Source organism: Sciurus carolinensis, chromosome 2 (genome assembly GCF_902686445.1).
Source record: "Sciurus carolinensis chromosome 2, mSciCar1.2, whole genome shotgun sequence".
Lineage (NCBI taxonomy): Eukaryota > Metazoa > Chordata > Mammalia > Rodentia > Sciuridae > Sciurus > Sciurus carolinensis.
Window position 1 is genome coordinate 111,347,387 of NC_062214.1, and position 17,172 is coordinate 111,364,558.

General features: G+C 35.8%; 1 protein-coding gene across 1 annotated transcript in view; it reads left to right on the plus strand.

The window, feature by feature from the left end:
- Ino80 (INO80 complex ATPase subunit) overlaps positions 1-17,172 on the plus strand; it is a 128,891-nt gene that overhangs the window by 32,480 nt on the left and 79,239 nt on the right. Inside the window, exons 6-13 of the mRNA XM_047538148.1 lie at positions 1,722-1,842; positions 3,142-3,356; positions 9,482-9,535; positions 10,264-10,467; positions 13,600-13,795; positions 15,005-15,072; positions 15,910-16,119; positions 16,588-16,668. Of these exons, the coding sequence (XP_047394104.1) occupies positions 1,722-1,842; positions 3,142-3,356; positions 9,482-9,535; positions 10,264-10,467; positions 13,600-13,795; positions 15,005-15,072; positions 15,910-16,119; positions 16,588-16,668 (1,149 nt within the window). The remainder of the gene's footprint in view (positions 1-1,721; positions 1,843-3,141; positions 3,357-9,481; positions 9,536-10,263; positions 10,468-13,599; positions 13,796-15,004; positions 15,073-15,909; positions 16,120-16,587; positions 16,669-17,172) is intronic.

A 17,172-nucleotide genomic window follows, 5' to 3' on the forward strand; every position in this document is an offset into this window, starting at 1 on the left:
CCTGTAAAAGTGCCCATTCTCAACATTGCTTACAAATGGAATTGTACAACATGTTATCTTTTGTGTGTACAGCTTCTCTCAGTATAATTATTTTAGGGTTCATCCCTGTTTTAGCATGTTTTATACTCCATTCCTTTTTATTGCCAAATGTTCTGTTGCATTTATGTCATATTTTATTTATTTGTTCTTCAGTTGATCAACTGATTGGGTTATTTCCACTTCTTGCCACTTATCATTCAGTTGGTGATTTTTCTACCATTTCTTTTTTTTTTTTTTTGGTGCTGGGGATTGAACCCAGGGCCTTGTGCTTGCAAGGCAAGCAGTCTACCAACTGAGCTATCTCCCCAGCCCCTCTTGCCACTTATGAATAGTACTGCTAAGAAGATTTGTATGTAAATTTTTGTGTGGATATGTTTTCAGTTCTCTTAGGTATGTTCTTAGCAGAGGAATTACTGGGTCATATGGTTACTATCTTTATTTAAATCCTTTTGAGGATCTGCCAGAATGTTTACATACTAGTAGTTGTTTATTAATGCAGCTGCTCTTTCACAGTGTTCTGTCTTGGAAAATCTTGTTTTCTTCACTTACTAACACTAAAATGATGATAGTTTTAAGTGATAACTGTTTTGATGCTCTTACCAAAGTGTTTTGATTTTTCCCAGAAGTATATAATTCATTGTCCATATGAGTAGTAGCATATTTGAAAACCTAATGATTTCCCATCAATTTCTTATAGTCCAAAGTTAGTTCAGAAAGCTTTGAATATAATATGCTGAAACTGATAATCCCGTGGAATTGATAAAAATACCTGACATATTATTTGAGTTTTTTTAATTAAAGTCTCCTACTTATAAGCATACACCTTGATGAATGCTTATTTAATTTTGACCTTTGACCAAGGATCTTGTTAGAGTTCTCCATGTTACTCTTCTGTCCTAGTTTCAGTCCTTGGACAATACATTTGTCTGTAATTGACATGAAAAAGTATCAATGGTGGACTACCTGATTTTTTTTTTTTTTTTTTTTGCGGTACTGGAGATCGAACTCAGGGCCTTGTGCTTGCGAGGCAAGCACTCTACCAGCTGAGCTATCTCCCCAGCCCGGACTACCTGATTTGAATTTATTTTCATATTTATGTATTTGCAATAAATAGAATAGAATTATGTGAGATTTGGGGTCAGTTTCAGTGAATTTTGAAAGGATTTACCACTTCCTGGATGGAAACTATTAGAGAGTCATGTTAGAATTCTGGTAATACAGGCACTATTGGTAATAATGACAGACTCTCTTAATGGGAGACTATTAGAGAGGACGTGAAAGATTGGATAATTGGGTTAACTGGTAAAGGTCAGACTGGTAAGCATCAGGAGCCTAGGGAGTCTGTGGACCTCTTGGTAAGAGAAATATGATTTATTTCTTGTTAATGAATTTCCAAAGAGACACCTTTCTCTAAGGAATTAATTTCATCTCAAGTGTACATCAGGAGCAAATAAATTCTCTGGTATAAATTCAGAAGCCTGAAGGTTTTTCCTTTCTAAGTTTTTTTCAGCAGTCTTTTCTTATGCATAGCAGTTAAAGCTATTTTGCTTTGAAGTTAAGGAAATTTCCTTTGAGATAATAAATTCTTACTGATCTCCGTGGGAAGAATATTTTATTTAGGAGCTAAGATTTCCTCTTGCTCAGTTTTCTTTATTAGAGATGACAGACTTTGCTTTCTTCAGTTGCAGCAGTACCAGTACTACAGTGCAGGCTTGCTTTCCACCTACGACCCTTTTTATGAACAACAACGGCACTTACTTGGACCCAAAAAAAAGAAATTCAAGGAGGACAAGAAGCTTAAAGGTGAGCATGTTGAAGTGCCTTCCACATTTGTTCATTGTTAATTTTCAGAATTATTTTTGGCTAAGCTGGACACTGTGGTAAATGCATGTTATCCCAGCACCTTGGGGTTGAGGCAAAATGCAAGTTCAAGGCCAGTCTGGGTATCTTAATTGAGACGCTGTCTCAAAAAAAAAAAAAAGGTGGTGTGGCCACTATTTATGTAGCTGTGTGTGTAGCTTTGTGGTAAAATATCCCTGGGTTTAATCCTCAGTACCAAAAAAAACCCCAAACAAACAAACAAAAACTGAAAGAATGAATTGTGTGGTCTGCTGATGCATAAGTATGGTATACCTAAAGTTGAAATTTGCTTTATCTGAAATACTCGAGTCTCCTTTCTGTTCAGTAGTGAGCATTAATTTTATTTCGTATTTGGTTTATGGTCTTTTGAGAGTTGGAAAACTTAAGAACTAGAGATTCCTAGCCGAAGATTTTCGGCAAATTAATATATTCCTTCTTTTCTCTGTGCACTCTGCCAATGTTGAAAGTGCTCAGGGATGGGAAAAAGTTGCTTATGCATCGGTAGGTATGAAGAGTAACCTGAAATATTTATAGAGTAAGTTATAGTTGTTGTCTGAGGTGATTTAAAATAGATCACCTCCTGATGATCTCCTGTAGTGTTTGCATTTTGCCAGCAATGTCTTTCCTTTCTTGTTGAGCTCTAAGCAACCGGAAGACAAGAAGGAAACAGGAAGGGATAGTTTTAAACTATCTGTGGGAGGCGTATTTTATTACCTGAAGTTATAAGTTGTACTTAAAAAACCTCTTTTTAGGCTTTCTCCTTTCTTATCCCACATCCTCCTTTTATATCTGTTTTCTCATTTTCTATTCATTCACCCACCAGCTTTTCTCACAAATTTTAGTGTCATATCACTTAATGCATTTATTCCTCCTTTGTTACTTTTCTTTAGCTTATGTGGCCACCAAATACAAATAGGTTTCCTTCTTTATGTTTCTTCCTTGAGCCTGATGCTACTTTGTAAACCTCTTTTCTAGCATTGAGTTCATAAGAAATTTGGTTCTTGGGTTTCATTATGTATTTCTCCTTCATGGAAACAGGTGGAGTATCAGTATTCTTTTCCAAGTTAGTGAGATCTTACTCTTGGAATATTTATGGGCCTGAATAGATAAAGGGAGAAATGTTGCCCGCTTCGGAAGAATGGGGAAAGCACCTAGAGTTTTCTTATAATGATGAGGTTTCTCTGGGTCTCTTTCCTATGGAAAGGAAAAATTCAGCCTCATGAGCATGTGTTTCCTTTGTAGCCAAGTTGAAAAAAGTAAAGAAAAAAAGACGAAGAGATGAAGAGCTTTCCTCTGAAGAATCCCCTCGTCGCCACCACCTCCAGACCAAAGTGTTTGCCAAGTTTTCTCATGATGCACCTCCTCCTGGCACCAAGAAGAAGCACTTATCCATCGAGCAGCTTAATGCTCGTCGCAGGAAAGTATGGCTCAGCATTGTGAAAAAGGAATTACCAAAGGTAAGTGAATGCTTTTTCTCCCCACTCTCTAAGAAGCATCTGTGAGAGCTAGAACCTTTCAGGAAAGGACAAATGAAGCTAATCTTTTGGAATTAAGAGAATAGTAGTACTCTCTTCAGTTCACTTTTTCCAGAATTTTTGTCAGAATTCATAAGACAACTTCATCATGTTCCTTGGTTTAAAGAAAAAAAGCAAAACAAAACAAACAGGGAAAAGTGTAAAACTCCCATGACTTGGACATGCAATAATTTTGTGTGTATTTTTCCCCTGTTAAAAAAATATAGTACAGGGGCTGGGGTTGTAGCTTATTGGTAGAGTGCTTGCCTAGCATGTGTGAGGCACTGGGTTCAATTTTCAGCTCCACATTAAAAAAATAAATAAAGATACTGTGTCCATTTGCCACTAAAGTATTAGGGGAAAAAAAAAATACAGCACAAAACAAAAGAAAATAACAACAAAAAGAAAAAACCACCAGAGGGAAACCTTTGGTGAAGAAATACGTAGCTTTTCCTTCCTTTCTTCCTTCCTTCCCTCCCTCCCTCCTTCCCTCTTTCCTTCCTTCCCTCCTTCCTCCCTCTTTTTTTTTTTTGGTGCTGGGGATTTATCCCAGGGGCACTTTACAACTGAGATACACCCCCAGCCACTTTTGTTTTTTATTTTGAAGCAGGGTCTCACTACGTTGCTGGCCTTGAACTTAGACAATCCTCCTTTGTCAGCCTCCCCAACTTCTGGGTTTATAGGTGTGTACCACCATGCACAGTGCTTTCTTTTCTTTTCTGATGCTGGTGATTGGACCCAGGGCCTTGTATATGCTAGGCAAGCAGACCACTGACATTTGTGCCCAGTTCTGTTTTTATTTTATTTTGAGACAGGCTCTCCCTAGGTTATTCAGGCTCACCTCAAATTTATGTTCCTCCTTCATCAAGTCTCCTGAGTAGCTGGGATTATAGGCATGTGCCACAGCACCTGGCAAGAAAATAGTTTTCCTAAAAATAGCAGTAGATATTTGACAGCAAATTGATAGGGGTTAATAGATAAAATTAAGTAAAAAGGAAATGTTTCTTAGAGAATCCATACACACTTGGATAACATTTTGTTCTGATATTATTTCAGAATTAAAAGTTGTGAGGATAGTTCATCACTCAGATTTACCACTTGTTTGCTTTTTACCCCTAATGATGAATTGTGTAATCCTGATATGACTTAGTATTTCATTTTAAGTTGAATATTTTCTAAATAGGATATTTTATGAATTGATTAAAATTGGTACTAAAATTTATATGGATAAAGTCAGTGTTCAGGAGTAGCTAGGGAATATTGGAAAAGCCCCACTGAACATTGTAACATAGTATAAAACCTCTGTAATTTAAAAAAAGTATGGTTTGGCACATGCATAGACAAATATTCTGGTAAGTGAACTTTCTAATTAGCCGTCCTAGGACAATTAGATAGCTATTTGGAAATAGATAAAATAAGATGTGTATTTCACAAATATGCTGTATACCCCAAAGAGAGTAGAGATCTCAGTGTGAAGAAAAGAAGGGGGGAAAAAAAAATCACATAAATTCCGAAAGGAATGTGATTGCATTCCTATTAAACATTTGTGTAGGAAAGGAATTTGTCACTATGATGTAATGTCTACCATCAGTAAAATAAAATAGTGACACATTTGAGTCTATAAAAATTTTTTTACATGAGCAAGAAACAACCAGAATCAGAAGACAACAGACAAAAAGTGGGAGAAAGTATTCACATTGAATATCACATTCAAAGGACTGTTATCTCTGATGTATTAAGAATTCTTGCTGGGTGCAATGGTACATACCTATAATCCCAGCAACTCAGGAAGCCCAGACTCTGTCTCAAAAATACAAAGTGGCCTAGGGATGTACCTTAGTGGTAAAGTGCTCCTAGGTTCAATCCACAGTAATACCAGAATAAAACAAAACAAAACAAAATAAAACAAACCTCTTTAAAGTCGAAAGACAAAGGAAAGACAGATACTTATTGCATTGGTAAAAAATTTGAAAATGAACAGTTCTAATAAGAATGCTGTGGAGAAAGGCATTCTGAGGCATTACTGGTGGGAAAATTACTGGTGGGAAAATTGGGTGTACCTCACAGACTACCACATGCACTTAGCTTTCAATCTAGCTCTCCTGATTCTATGAATCTACTCTGAAACTGTAGAAAAATACATGAACATAATATTATTCATTACAGCAGTATTTGTAGTTGTGAAATAATGGAAACAACTAAAGGCCCATCCTTGAAAGAATGCCTGAGTAAAACTGTGATAGATCCACACAGTGAAGCACTGTGCAGCTGTTAAAAAATACTGAGTTTCTCTTTGTTCTGATATAAATTCTAGGACGTACTGTTAAGTGAAGTAAGCAAAAAAACACAATCGAGTATATTACTCTTCATGTAAGAAAAATGAGAATACAAGTAAATATACAAATAGTTGTTCAGTTCTGCAAAAGAAATTCAAGAAGGGAACAAAAATAAAGTAATTCCCTGTCGTGGGTATGTGAAAGAGATTTTTATAAAAGGGATTTAAGGGAACAGGGTAGCAGAAATAAAGACGGAGTCTTGAAGTCTATCATTTGGTATAGGGATGACTTTTAGAAACATTATTATTTCACACACTCACAGACTCTTCACACACACTCCAAAATAAACAGAACACTTAAAACTAACCAAGATGTGGGTAGATGTGTATGTAGTGGTGTATGTAGGCAAATGAAATATAAACACTAATAAATGAACTGTGTTTAAAAATGTGTATCAAACACATTTCAGGGAGTGGACAAGAAATGAATTAACCAAAGTAACAGAAAAAAACAGTAACTCTGTATGAAAAACTGAAAACCAAAAGAAGTCTGCAGAAAGGCTGGGGTTGACTTTGTAAATGTGTTTCTTAAAGGGGATGGATTAGCAATTTAAAAACTGTGTAGCTGGGTGCAGTGGTGTATGCCTGTAATCCCAGTGGCTCAGGAGGCTGAGGCAGGAGGATTGCATGTTCAAAGCCAGCCTCAGCAACTTTGTGAGGCCCTGCACAACTTAATGAGACCCTGTCTTGAAACAAAAAAAATATAAAGGGCTGGGGATGTGACTCATTGGGTAAGCATTCCTGGGTTCAATCCCTGGTTTGAAAAAAAAGAAAAAAAAAATTATGTGTATACTAGCCTTCAACAACTGAGGTAATTGTATTATAGATGGGAGCCACTTTCTTAACTGTGTGAGAGTGAAGTTATAAGTAAAGAAATTGGGAAAGCCTAAATGAAGCCTGGAATTGAATTTGAATCAAAGGACTTGCTATGAAATCATGGTGACATACATACAGAAGACACAGAAATATAGGTGACTGTATTCATCTTGAAAACTGGCAGAAAGCATCTTAACCAAATATTCAAATAAATACCACTAATACTTTAAATTTTGACATCAGGAACTCCTTGGTTTAATGCAGTAAGATGAACACATTGTTTCTGTGCCATTTATATCAAAATGCATAACCTCATTTTTTTTCATGAAAAATCATAAGTGTCAAGGACACAAAAGAGAAGACCTGAAGAAATTAGAGAGAGGGGGGGTGGGAATGAACTGCTATGTGGGATTGTGCATATAATCTTGGAACAGTATAAAGATATGAATAGAAAAATTGTTGACCTTCAAATAAGATCTGTAGTTCTGGTAATAATTTTGTAGCACCCCAGGGTTATAGCTTAGTGGTAGAGCCTTTGCATAGTATGCACGAGGCACTTACTGGGTTCTATTCCCCACATTGCTGACAAAATTATAATAGTAATAATGTGTCACTGTTTAATTTCCTTTTTCTAATAATTATTTTGAGATTATGTATAATCTGCTAAAATTAGGGAATCAGGTGGAAGTGTAAGAGAATGCTGTAATGTTTTTGCAACTTTTTATAAATGTAAAATTAATTCAAAAATTTAATACGTGGCATGAATAAATAAAGGATTTGCCATATGTATTTTAAAACTCATACTTAGCAGTTGTCTCATTAGCTTCTGTTATGTACATATGTATCTTTTTTTTTTTTCTCAACTATTTTTAGTTTTTTTTTCCATTCAACTATATTTAGGGTTAGTTTGAGACTATCTTTTAAACTTACTCCTAATATTTCATTGTGTTTTCTAAAAGAAATTCTCATACAAAAGCACAATGCAGTTATAAGATTAGGAACTTAAACAGTGACAATACTTTTATCTGATCCACAGTCCATATTAAAATTTTATTACCTGTCTCAATAATTACTTTATATATTCCTTTTTTTCTTCCAATTCAGTACAGAATGCAATCTAATACAATTGTAACATTCAATACAGAATGTTACATTTAGTTGCTAAATCTTTTGAATCTGATACAGTTCCTCTGTCTTTTTTTTTTTTTTTGTGACATTGTTGTTTTGAAGAGTATAGGTCTGTTATTTTGTAGATGATTTTCAATTTGCATTTACTACTTTCATCACATGATTATCTTTGGGCTATACAGTTGTGTAAGATTATAATAGATGTCATATGTCCTTGATTTATCAGGTGACACATGATATATTTGCCCCAATATTGATAATGCTAGCTTTGATTCTTTTTATGGTGGTACTTCACTATTATAAAAATTACTCCTTTTTCCCCCATAGTATTTCTGGAAATCATTTACCTTTGAGCATTCTTGATAGGAAAGTTAAGGGGAAACCTGGCTTTAGCACCTGATGGAGTTTCAGATGACGATGTTCTAATGATAAAGGCTTTTCAGTGGGAATGTTTGAGATTGTTTGCTTAGCTACTACTAGCTACTAATTCTCAAATTAGTAAGAGGAAATTTTTGATAAAAGGCTTAAAATTTGGATAAAAGGCAGTCCAAGGTAGAGATATTACAGAATTGGCCTTTGACTGTAACTTTGAACCCACTGTTTCTTCAGCATCAAGGGAAGGGCTGAATTGTCAGGGAATCATTCAGCTCTGCCTCTTCTGTCTTCATCCATATTAAGTGGACATGAGAAATTGGGTTTCTTTATTGAGGTGGTTTTTTGTTGTTTTTGTTTTTGTTTTTGTTTTTGTACTGGGTTATTGAACTCAGGGGCCCTTAACCACTGAGCCACATCCCCAGCCCTATTTTGTATTTATTTAGAGACAGGGTCTCACTGAGTTGCTTAGTGCCTCGCTTTTGCCAAGGCTGGCTTTAAACTCACAATCCTCCTGCCTGAGCCTCCTGAGCCACTGGGATTGTAGGCATGGGCCAGTGTGCCCAGCTATCGAGGTTTTATTTTGTTTTTGTTTTTTAAGCTGGAGTGGAAGTTGTTTGCTTTTCTTTTCCTCCCTCCCTCCCTCCCTCTCTCTCTCTTTCTTTCTTTTGTTGGGGGATTACCAGGGATTGAAACCAGCCACATCCCAGCTCTTTTTGTATTTTATTTAGGGTCTTGCTAAGTTTAGGGACTTGCTAAGTTGTTGAGGCTAGTTTTAAACTTATGATCCTCCTGCTATATCCACCCAAGCCACTGGGATTACAGGTGTGCACTACCATGCTTGGCAGGGAATACAAGATTTTAAAAGGTGGAGACTGTGTTCTGGGCTGCTCAGTCATATTTTAGGTCTGTCTCAGAGAAAATAGTGAAATCGAGGCTTTATTGGTGACAAATTGAGTAATAGTGGCAGCAGGCTTACCCTGGTTTGAGGTGGAACTGGAAAGCTAGTTTGCTTCCTCATAGTGATCCTGTATCTGGGTTATCTGGGTGTCCTACCAGCTTTGCAGGTTGATCATGGAAAGCAATGTGCTGTAATCAGGATAGATTCTGATAGTTTGGATATAATACATTCTCTCAGTTCACTTCCAGCCTTGTAAATATAACTTAAATTCTTTCCACAAGTATTCATCATATTTAGGCCAACTGTAGCAATAGGTATTCTTAATGCTGCTTTAGTAGCTTTGTATGTGATTCCAAAGCAGTATATCTGTATAACTTCTAAAAGTAATGCATATTGTGTTTACTTGATATTTTATTTTTCAGTCCTCTAGAAATTGAATAAAAGACGCTGTCAGGCTACATAATCTTAATTTGAAAAAATGAATTCTAAAAGAAATATTACTTTTAAATGTTTTAGGCCAACAAGCAGAAAGCTTCAGCTCGTAACCTGTTTCTCACCAATAGCCGAAAGGTAACATTGTAGTTTTATATTTTTCATTTCATGTTTTGCTGGTATAAGTATGTTCCTATTTGGATCCATTCTTCTCGCCATTGTCTGTTATGACCTGTTGATCATAAATTTAATAGTACCTAAGAGAGTTTCTAAATATTCTCAATTTACTTAATAAGTAAAATTGTTCTTCACCTTTCTGGTGTTTGGATCTTTTTGCATAAGACCGTCCATAGTCTGCTTATTTCCTTGGACAAATTATGAATTTGTGCTCCAGCCTCTTAATCTAAGAAATGACGTTGTGAAAATCTTACCTTAAAGGGAAACAATAGAAGTTTCAAGGGTTTTCTTCAAGATCAGATGAGGTAATACTACTAACTGTATTTTTGTGGACTAGTCATTCAGCCTTTATGTTTTCTCATCTATAAAATGAAATAATAACATTTTCATGGGTTTGGGAAGATTAAATTAATGTATGTTAAATTTAAAATAGTATAAAAAGTAGTGATAGGTATTGCTGTTATATGTGTGATAATTTTTGATAACTTCCCAGATTCTTCTTAGTAATTATACTTTGTTTCATCTTTTAAGATGTGTATAGATTTCTTATCCTTAATATTAGCTCAGACTGTAAGCCTGGGTCACAGTACTGTACCACGGACATTATGCAAATTGGGGAAGAATGTGGTTTAGAAGCCTGTCACCTGGTGTTGGATTCTCCCCTGTCATGGCAATGTTCTATGTTATAGCTTGCCCACCAGTGCATGAAGGAGGTACGTCGAGCTGCCTTGCAGGCCCAGAAGAACTGTAAGGAAACTTTGCCTCGTGCTCGCCGCCTCACCAAGGAGATGCTTCTGTACTGGAAGAAATATGAGAAGGTGGAGAAGGAACACCGCAAGCGTGCAGAGAAGGAAGCTCTGGAGCAGCGGAAGTTGGATGAGGAAATGCGGGAGGTAGGGCAAAAGCGTAAAAGTTGGAAGATCTTAATTACTTCCACCCTGTCAAGAAATGTGCTTTGAACATTATACATTTAATTAACTGATGAAATTGTCAGGGGAAGAAATTTTTTTTTTGGTGTTTGGGAATTGAGCCCAGTGCTGAGTGCATACTACATAAGTATGCTAATGCTGAGCTATGCTCCCACCTCTAGAAATCTTTTAAAGACCTAATTTTGAGGATGGTGACTTTAGTCCTCTAAACCCAATTATTTTTATTCTTCCAGTAAGGCCTTCCCCTGGCCTTTTTAGTCTTTTCTTTATGCTGTCTTCTATTCTGTATAATCTTGTTCCTCTATATATCTGGAGGAATAACAACAGCAGAAAGAATGAACAAAAGAGAAAGAAAACAGCTTATAGTTTATCTTGTTTCCAAGTATTGATTGCAGTTCCAATATATTGGATTATTGTGTCTGGGTGCCAAATTTAAATCAGAGAGGTACAATGGACAATTTGCCCAATTTTCTAAGATCTACCCCTACTTTATAGTTTGAACTTGTAGCTAGTACTGTTGGCAGACCTGCTGTTAACTGATAATAGACTGTGTGTATCATTGACGGAAGCAAGAGGAAGTAAGTCATTCCATTGCAAATGATAGAACAACTGACATGAATGGAAGAAAAGCTGAGGTTCAGAGAAAGAAGGTAATTAATGGATTGGATGACTTTTTTTTTTTCCAGCTATGGTTGTACTTTTTTCAGAATAAAGCTTTGGAACCTCTTCTGAGTTCTTCATTTTCCCTTTTTCTTATGGCTTTGAGAATGAGTTTGAATTTTTGCCTTGTTCTCTTGAGTCTCCTAAGTAACCTTTCTTAGCATGCCAGATAACTGTATTGAATTCATAAATAGTTGTTGCTGTGGGGACTAGTTAATACAGTGAGTTTATTGGCATTTGAGACTTAGCCCCAAATCTTAGTTTGCTTGTTTGTTTTTAAGATCCAGCTTGGCTTGCAAAACCATCTAGGTTTATGAGACCTACATTCTCTCTACTTGTTAGTAGATAACTGGTGGTAGTTTCAGTCATGGTTATGTTGATTTGTATGTTTTCTTCTCAGAACTTTTGAAATAAACTTTTTGATGTATCTTTATTGGCCCCTTAATTTACTTTGTTCAATTAAATCATGTTATAGTTAACTTTAAGATGAAAAGGAGATCTCATTTTTTAAAAATTATTTTTCCATAATATTTTTATTAGTTGATGGATCTTTATTTTATTTACTTATTTATATGTGGTGCTGAGAATCGAGCCCAGTGCCTCACACATGCTAGGCAAGCACTCTACCACTGAGCCACAACACGAGCCAGGAGATGTCACTTTTTAAAAATTTCTTTTAGTGTAGAAAGATTTTCTTGATAATACTTTAGCTTTAAGAGGTAGACCTCAGACTTTTCTTCTAATTTGAATCTGGCTCAAGTATAATAATATCTCAAAGAGAAAAAGGTTGATTTTACATACATAGTATACTGCTTTATAAAGTATACTTCAGTCCTTACTTTGCAGTATTCCTTATTTTATTGTTTTCCTTTTGGGAAAGTGGATTAAGAACAAATCAACTATACTTCACTTGAATTTTATTTTAAAAGTATTCAAAGTAATGAATTTGGTTTCATTTATAGTATTTGCTATATTCCATATCATTCAGGATTGTTGTTTTGATTATTGACTTATTGTTTATCTTAAGGATGATTTTATTTATTGACACCAATTATTTTCTTTATCTGTTTTTTCTTTTAATGTAGTTTTTTCACATTTAAAAAAAGCTGTATAGGCTGGGGTTTAATTTGGTTACCTTGAGCAAAGCTCTGGATTCAATCCCCAGCACTTCCCCCACATAAAAAGTATGTGCTTGTGTGTGTGCTGTCCACTTTGGTCCATATTCATGTTTTTTTGTTTTCTGGTGATAGTATGTTACATGTTACCCAGGCTTGCTTTGAACTCCTAAACTCAAGTGTTCCTCCTCCAGTCTCCTATGTTCTAGGCCTACAGCTTCTTGCCATTGTGTCAGTTTATATTCATGTTTCGCTTATATTCATCATTACAGATGAATTATAGATTGATTTGGAGAGAGTTTTCTTCCTTTGCCCTATTGTTCTCACATAGTGACTTTGAGAATATTTTATAGCTTCTACTTACTTATTTTGCCTCTTAATAATAGAGAGGAGATTTTTGTTTTGTTTTGGTATTGGGGATTGAACCAGGGGACACTTAACCCCTGAGCTACATCTCCAGCCCTTTTTTAAATATTTTATTTAGAGACAGATTCTCACTGAGTTGCTTAGGACCTCACTAAGTTGCTGAGGCTGGCTTTGAATTCGAGATCCTTCTGCCACAGCCTCCTGAGCTATTAGGATTACAGGTGTGCAGCATCTCGTCTGACTAGAGAAGTTGTTTTTTTTTTTGGGTGCTGGGGATTCAAACCCAGGGCCTTGTGCCTACAAGGCAAGCACTCTACCGACTGAGCTATCTCCCCAGCCCCCTAGAGAAGTTTTTAACACATATTTTTAAAATAATAAAAGCTATACACATTACCCCCGTGATTAGAACAGAATCTGTTTAAATTCAGTTGATGTCTCAGTGCCATTATAGAAAAGTAATAAAGCAAAGAAATAAACATCTTAGATAAAAGTCTAAGGGACAAAAGTTTTCATGTTGTAAAAAAGAGAAAAATGCCAGTTATTATTAAACTGGAAGTGAAAATTACTCCTTTTTGTGTTCATCACAAAATTGGCTAAAATAAAATTGTTCGTTAGTTACCTTCTTTAAAAAGTAACTTTTTAAAACTGGTACCATGGCTCACACCTGCAGTCCTACCAATTTGGGAGACTGAGGCAGGAGGATTGCTAATTGAAAGCCAGCCTCAGCAACACCCTAGGTAACTTAGTGAGACTCTGTCTCAACATAAAATACAAAAATGTGACTCAGTGGTTAAGCACTCCTGGGTTCAGTTCTTGGTACCAAAAAATAAAGTCCAAGGGCTTGTAAAGGAATTTTTGTATAAAGTATATGAAGTGTTGATGAATTCTATTGACTGCCCCTTGGATACAATTAATGATTTTGCTCTGTTTTTACTTTAACTTCCCCCGGCTTTAGGCTAAGAGACAACAGCGAAAACTCAACTTCTTAATCACCCAGACAGAGTTGTATGCCCATTTCATGAGTCGCAAGCGAGATATAGGTCATGATGGGATCCAGGAAGAAATTCTACGGAAACTGGAAGACAGCTCTACCCAGAGACAAATTGACATTGGTGGAGGTGTTGTAGTTAATATCACACAGGAAGATTATGGTGAGTACTGAGCCAGAAGCTAGAAACACAGGTTCCCTTTATTTTTCATATCTAAGGTTATTAATTCTTCTAAGATTTGTTTTGATTCATAGGTAATATTGATTTAAAAAGGGGAACTGGTTGTATTAGAGAAAAGAGAATGTTTCTAGAGAAGATGCCTATAAAATAACTGATAAAATAATTTGCAAAGGACAGGATATGGTTTGATATCTTGCAAGTTTGGGAATATATTATATGTAGTGATTTGTTAAAAGAAATTCAGCAAACTTTTGTAGCAGAGAAAATCAGCTTATGTAACAAGATCCTTGGTGATGAAAACCTGAGGAAGAGACTAGTCAGTTTTGGTATTTTTGTGACCACAAGGGAAGGGAGAAATTGGAATGAAATTTGAGAAATACTTCACAGAGAGTAGTGATCAAGATTATGTAGACCTAGATATAAATGAGAATAGGAATGTTTTAGAGTATATTTAAATTATACATACCTTTATTTCAACTGTTCAAAAATTATACCCAGAATAAATATATTATGATTTTGAATCCTCATGGTCTTGCTTGTCTTGACAATTGTATCAGATTTTTTTTGTTTTTGTTTTTGTTTTTTGTTGGATGGTTTTGGTAATGGGGATTGAACTAGGGGCGCTATACCACTGAGCCATATCCCCAGTCTTTTAACTTTTTTTTTTAATATTTTTTTAGTTCTAGACAGACACAATACCTTTATTCATTTTATGTGGTGCTGAGGATCGAACCCAGTGTCTCACACATACGAGGCAAGCGCTCTACCACTGAGCCACAGTCCCAGCTCCAAGTCTTTTAACTTTTTTTGAGGTAGGATCTCACCAAGTTGCTGAGGCTGCCTTGATCTTCCTATCCTCCTGCCTTAGTCTCCTAAGTCACTGTGATTAAAGGCCTTGTATCACCATGCCCAACTTGAAATCATGTTGTAAAAGAAACCCTAGTACTGAGAAGCAGTGGATCTCTATGCCCAGTGAATTTTATGAGCTGCCTTCGACTGTTGAAGACCAGGGCAGCCCTCTGCCTCTGTTATGTTTCTAACTCCTTACTCTGTCAAAGAATTTAGGCTTTGTTCTCCGTCCTTTGTGAGTTTAGGGATTAGTAGAATGGGGGAATCAGGGATCCACATATGTTGGCCTGAATTGTCTTTGAAGGAGATGTTGTGTGATAACCTACAGGTTTTCCTTTTCAGATAGTAACCATTTTAAAGCCCAGGCCCTGAAGAATGCTGAAAATGCTTACCATATTCACCAAGCTCGGGTGAGTCTTAAAAATGAAAAGGTGTGGTGATATAATTGGCTCTGGAAATAACAATCTTTAACTTTTGTGTTTGTCCTTTATTCTTAGTCACATTTCATTTAAAAGCATTAGCCAGCATATGATTGTGTAAATATGGTGGTGACTATGTGTCTTTACTTTAGAATAGCAAGAATACTTTAGGAAAGGCAGAATAATGAACATCTATTTTTCTAAGCATTAAGAGTATATTGATCCAAGTTAGAATAGTTTGCCTTTTTTCCCCCTCTTGAGTAATCATGATTAATATAGTATGAAATGTATCATGGTTGTTTAGTTAAAAAGACCACAGTGTTGCCTTGTTGAATCATATACCTTAAAGAAACTGCTATTTCTTTCATTTCTTTAGTATTAACTTGCTGTTTGTTGTTACCTTATATAGAGATGTTTAATAAAATCAGAAAGTACGGTTAAGTTGGATTAAGTAAAGAAAATGAAGTTAAATATATTGTGTAGGAGACTTTGTTACTTTGACAGGGTTCAGATCAAGGATCAACATGAACGCTTTCCCCCACCACCTCTAATCAGTCAATCTTTAACAAATTCCTTGATGTAGCAAGTAATGTTGTAATAGAATTTAGTGTATGTCCTTTGAAAACATTATATTAAAAATGTTCTTAATGTAATTATATGTTAAATAATACTAGTAATTATCATTAATTATCACATATGTATTATGCATAATAATAGAATATCAAATTATAATATCAGAAATTTTGTTTGTTTTTTCTTAGTACCGTAGATATCTTGTTTTGAATTTTATTTGCATTTAATATTTTTTCTTCTATTTTTTATTTCCAGACAAGGTCATTTGATGAAGATGCAAAAGAAAGTCGAGCAGCTGCCCTACGGGCCGCCAACAAGTCTGGCACTGGGTTTGGGGAGAGTTACAGCTTGGCAAACCCATCTATCCGGGCCGGTGAAGATATTCCACAGCCCACAATTTTTAATGGGAAATTGAAAGGTTACCAACTGAAAGGCATGAATTGGTTGGCCAATCTTTACGAACAGGTGAATTTTAGAACTGTGTCATTCCCATTCTCTTTTGATTGTCTGTTTTCTTTTTCATTTGATATAATGTGAAACAAATACGAGGTTAGATTTTCACTCTTTAAAAAACTTTCTATTGACAAGGGGCAGAAGGTGATCTCTATGTTTGTAACCTGGAGAGTCTCCTGGAGAATATTTGTATCATGCATGTAGTTTTGTCTTGAGTGGTCTCGATAAACCTGATTGTTTGCCTCTGTGTCTGGTTTAGATGAACTAAGGAACTGGCCATGGCCTATTGGTCTCATGTATCAGTGCTATAACTTTGGCAAAAAACATCATTATAGACTTCAGTGATAGTATGAAGGCGGTGTGTCTGCACTCACTTTTGTTTAATCAAGTCTGATTGCTGTTTTTGGCAGTAGGTGGAATTCTATGTAATGAAAAGTGTGAGGTGTTGACCATGTATCTCCCCGCTACTCCACCCCCCAGGGTATCAATGGCATTCTTGCTGATGAAATGGGCCTTGGTAAAACAGTACAGAGCATTGCCCTCCTGGCCCATCTGGCTGAGGTGAGTAGATTCAGTCTCTCAATCTTCCACTCTTTAAAACATAGGGTCATTTTTATATTGAGGAAGTTACTTAAAAGCACTGTGCTAGTCTTGTTAAGAGAACAAGACTTGGTCTTTGTCCTGAATTTATTTACAGGGGAACAGAATGGTGTAACATTTTGATTTTCAAGGGGAGTCAGGACAGTTTTTAAACATGTGTGGTTTGAATCACTCTCTCACCCCCCATTGAGAACCACCAGTATAGTGGCCAGAATACTCTGATTATTAGAACAGAAGATCTGTATTCATTTGAAGTTGTACCCTTCCTGCCAGAGTACACTTAAGCTGTCCACTTAACCTTCTGAAGTTGACTTCGCTTTGTCTGAGGCTTAGTTTCCTTTTCTGTAAAATAGGGATAACGTATGTTTTACAGGAATTTTGCAAGAATTAAATGAAAAAACGTGTAAAAATACAATTTAAGAAAAGGAAAAATCCCTATACCCATTAAATAGTAGTAAAATTATT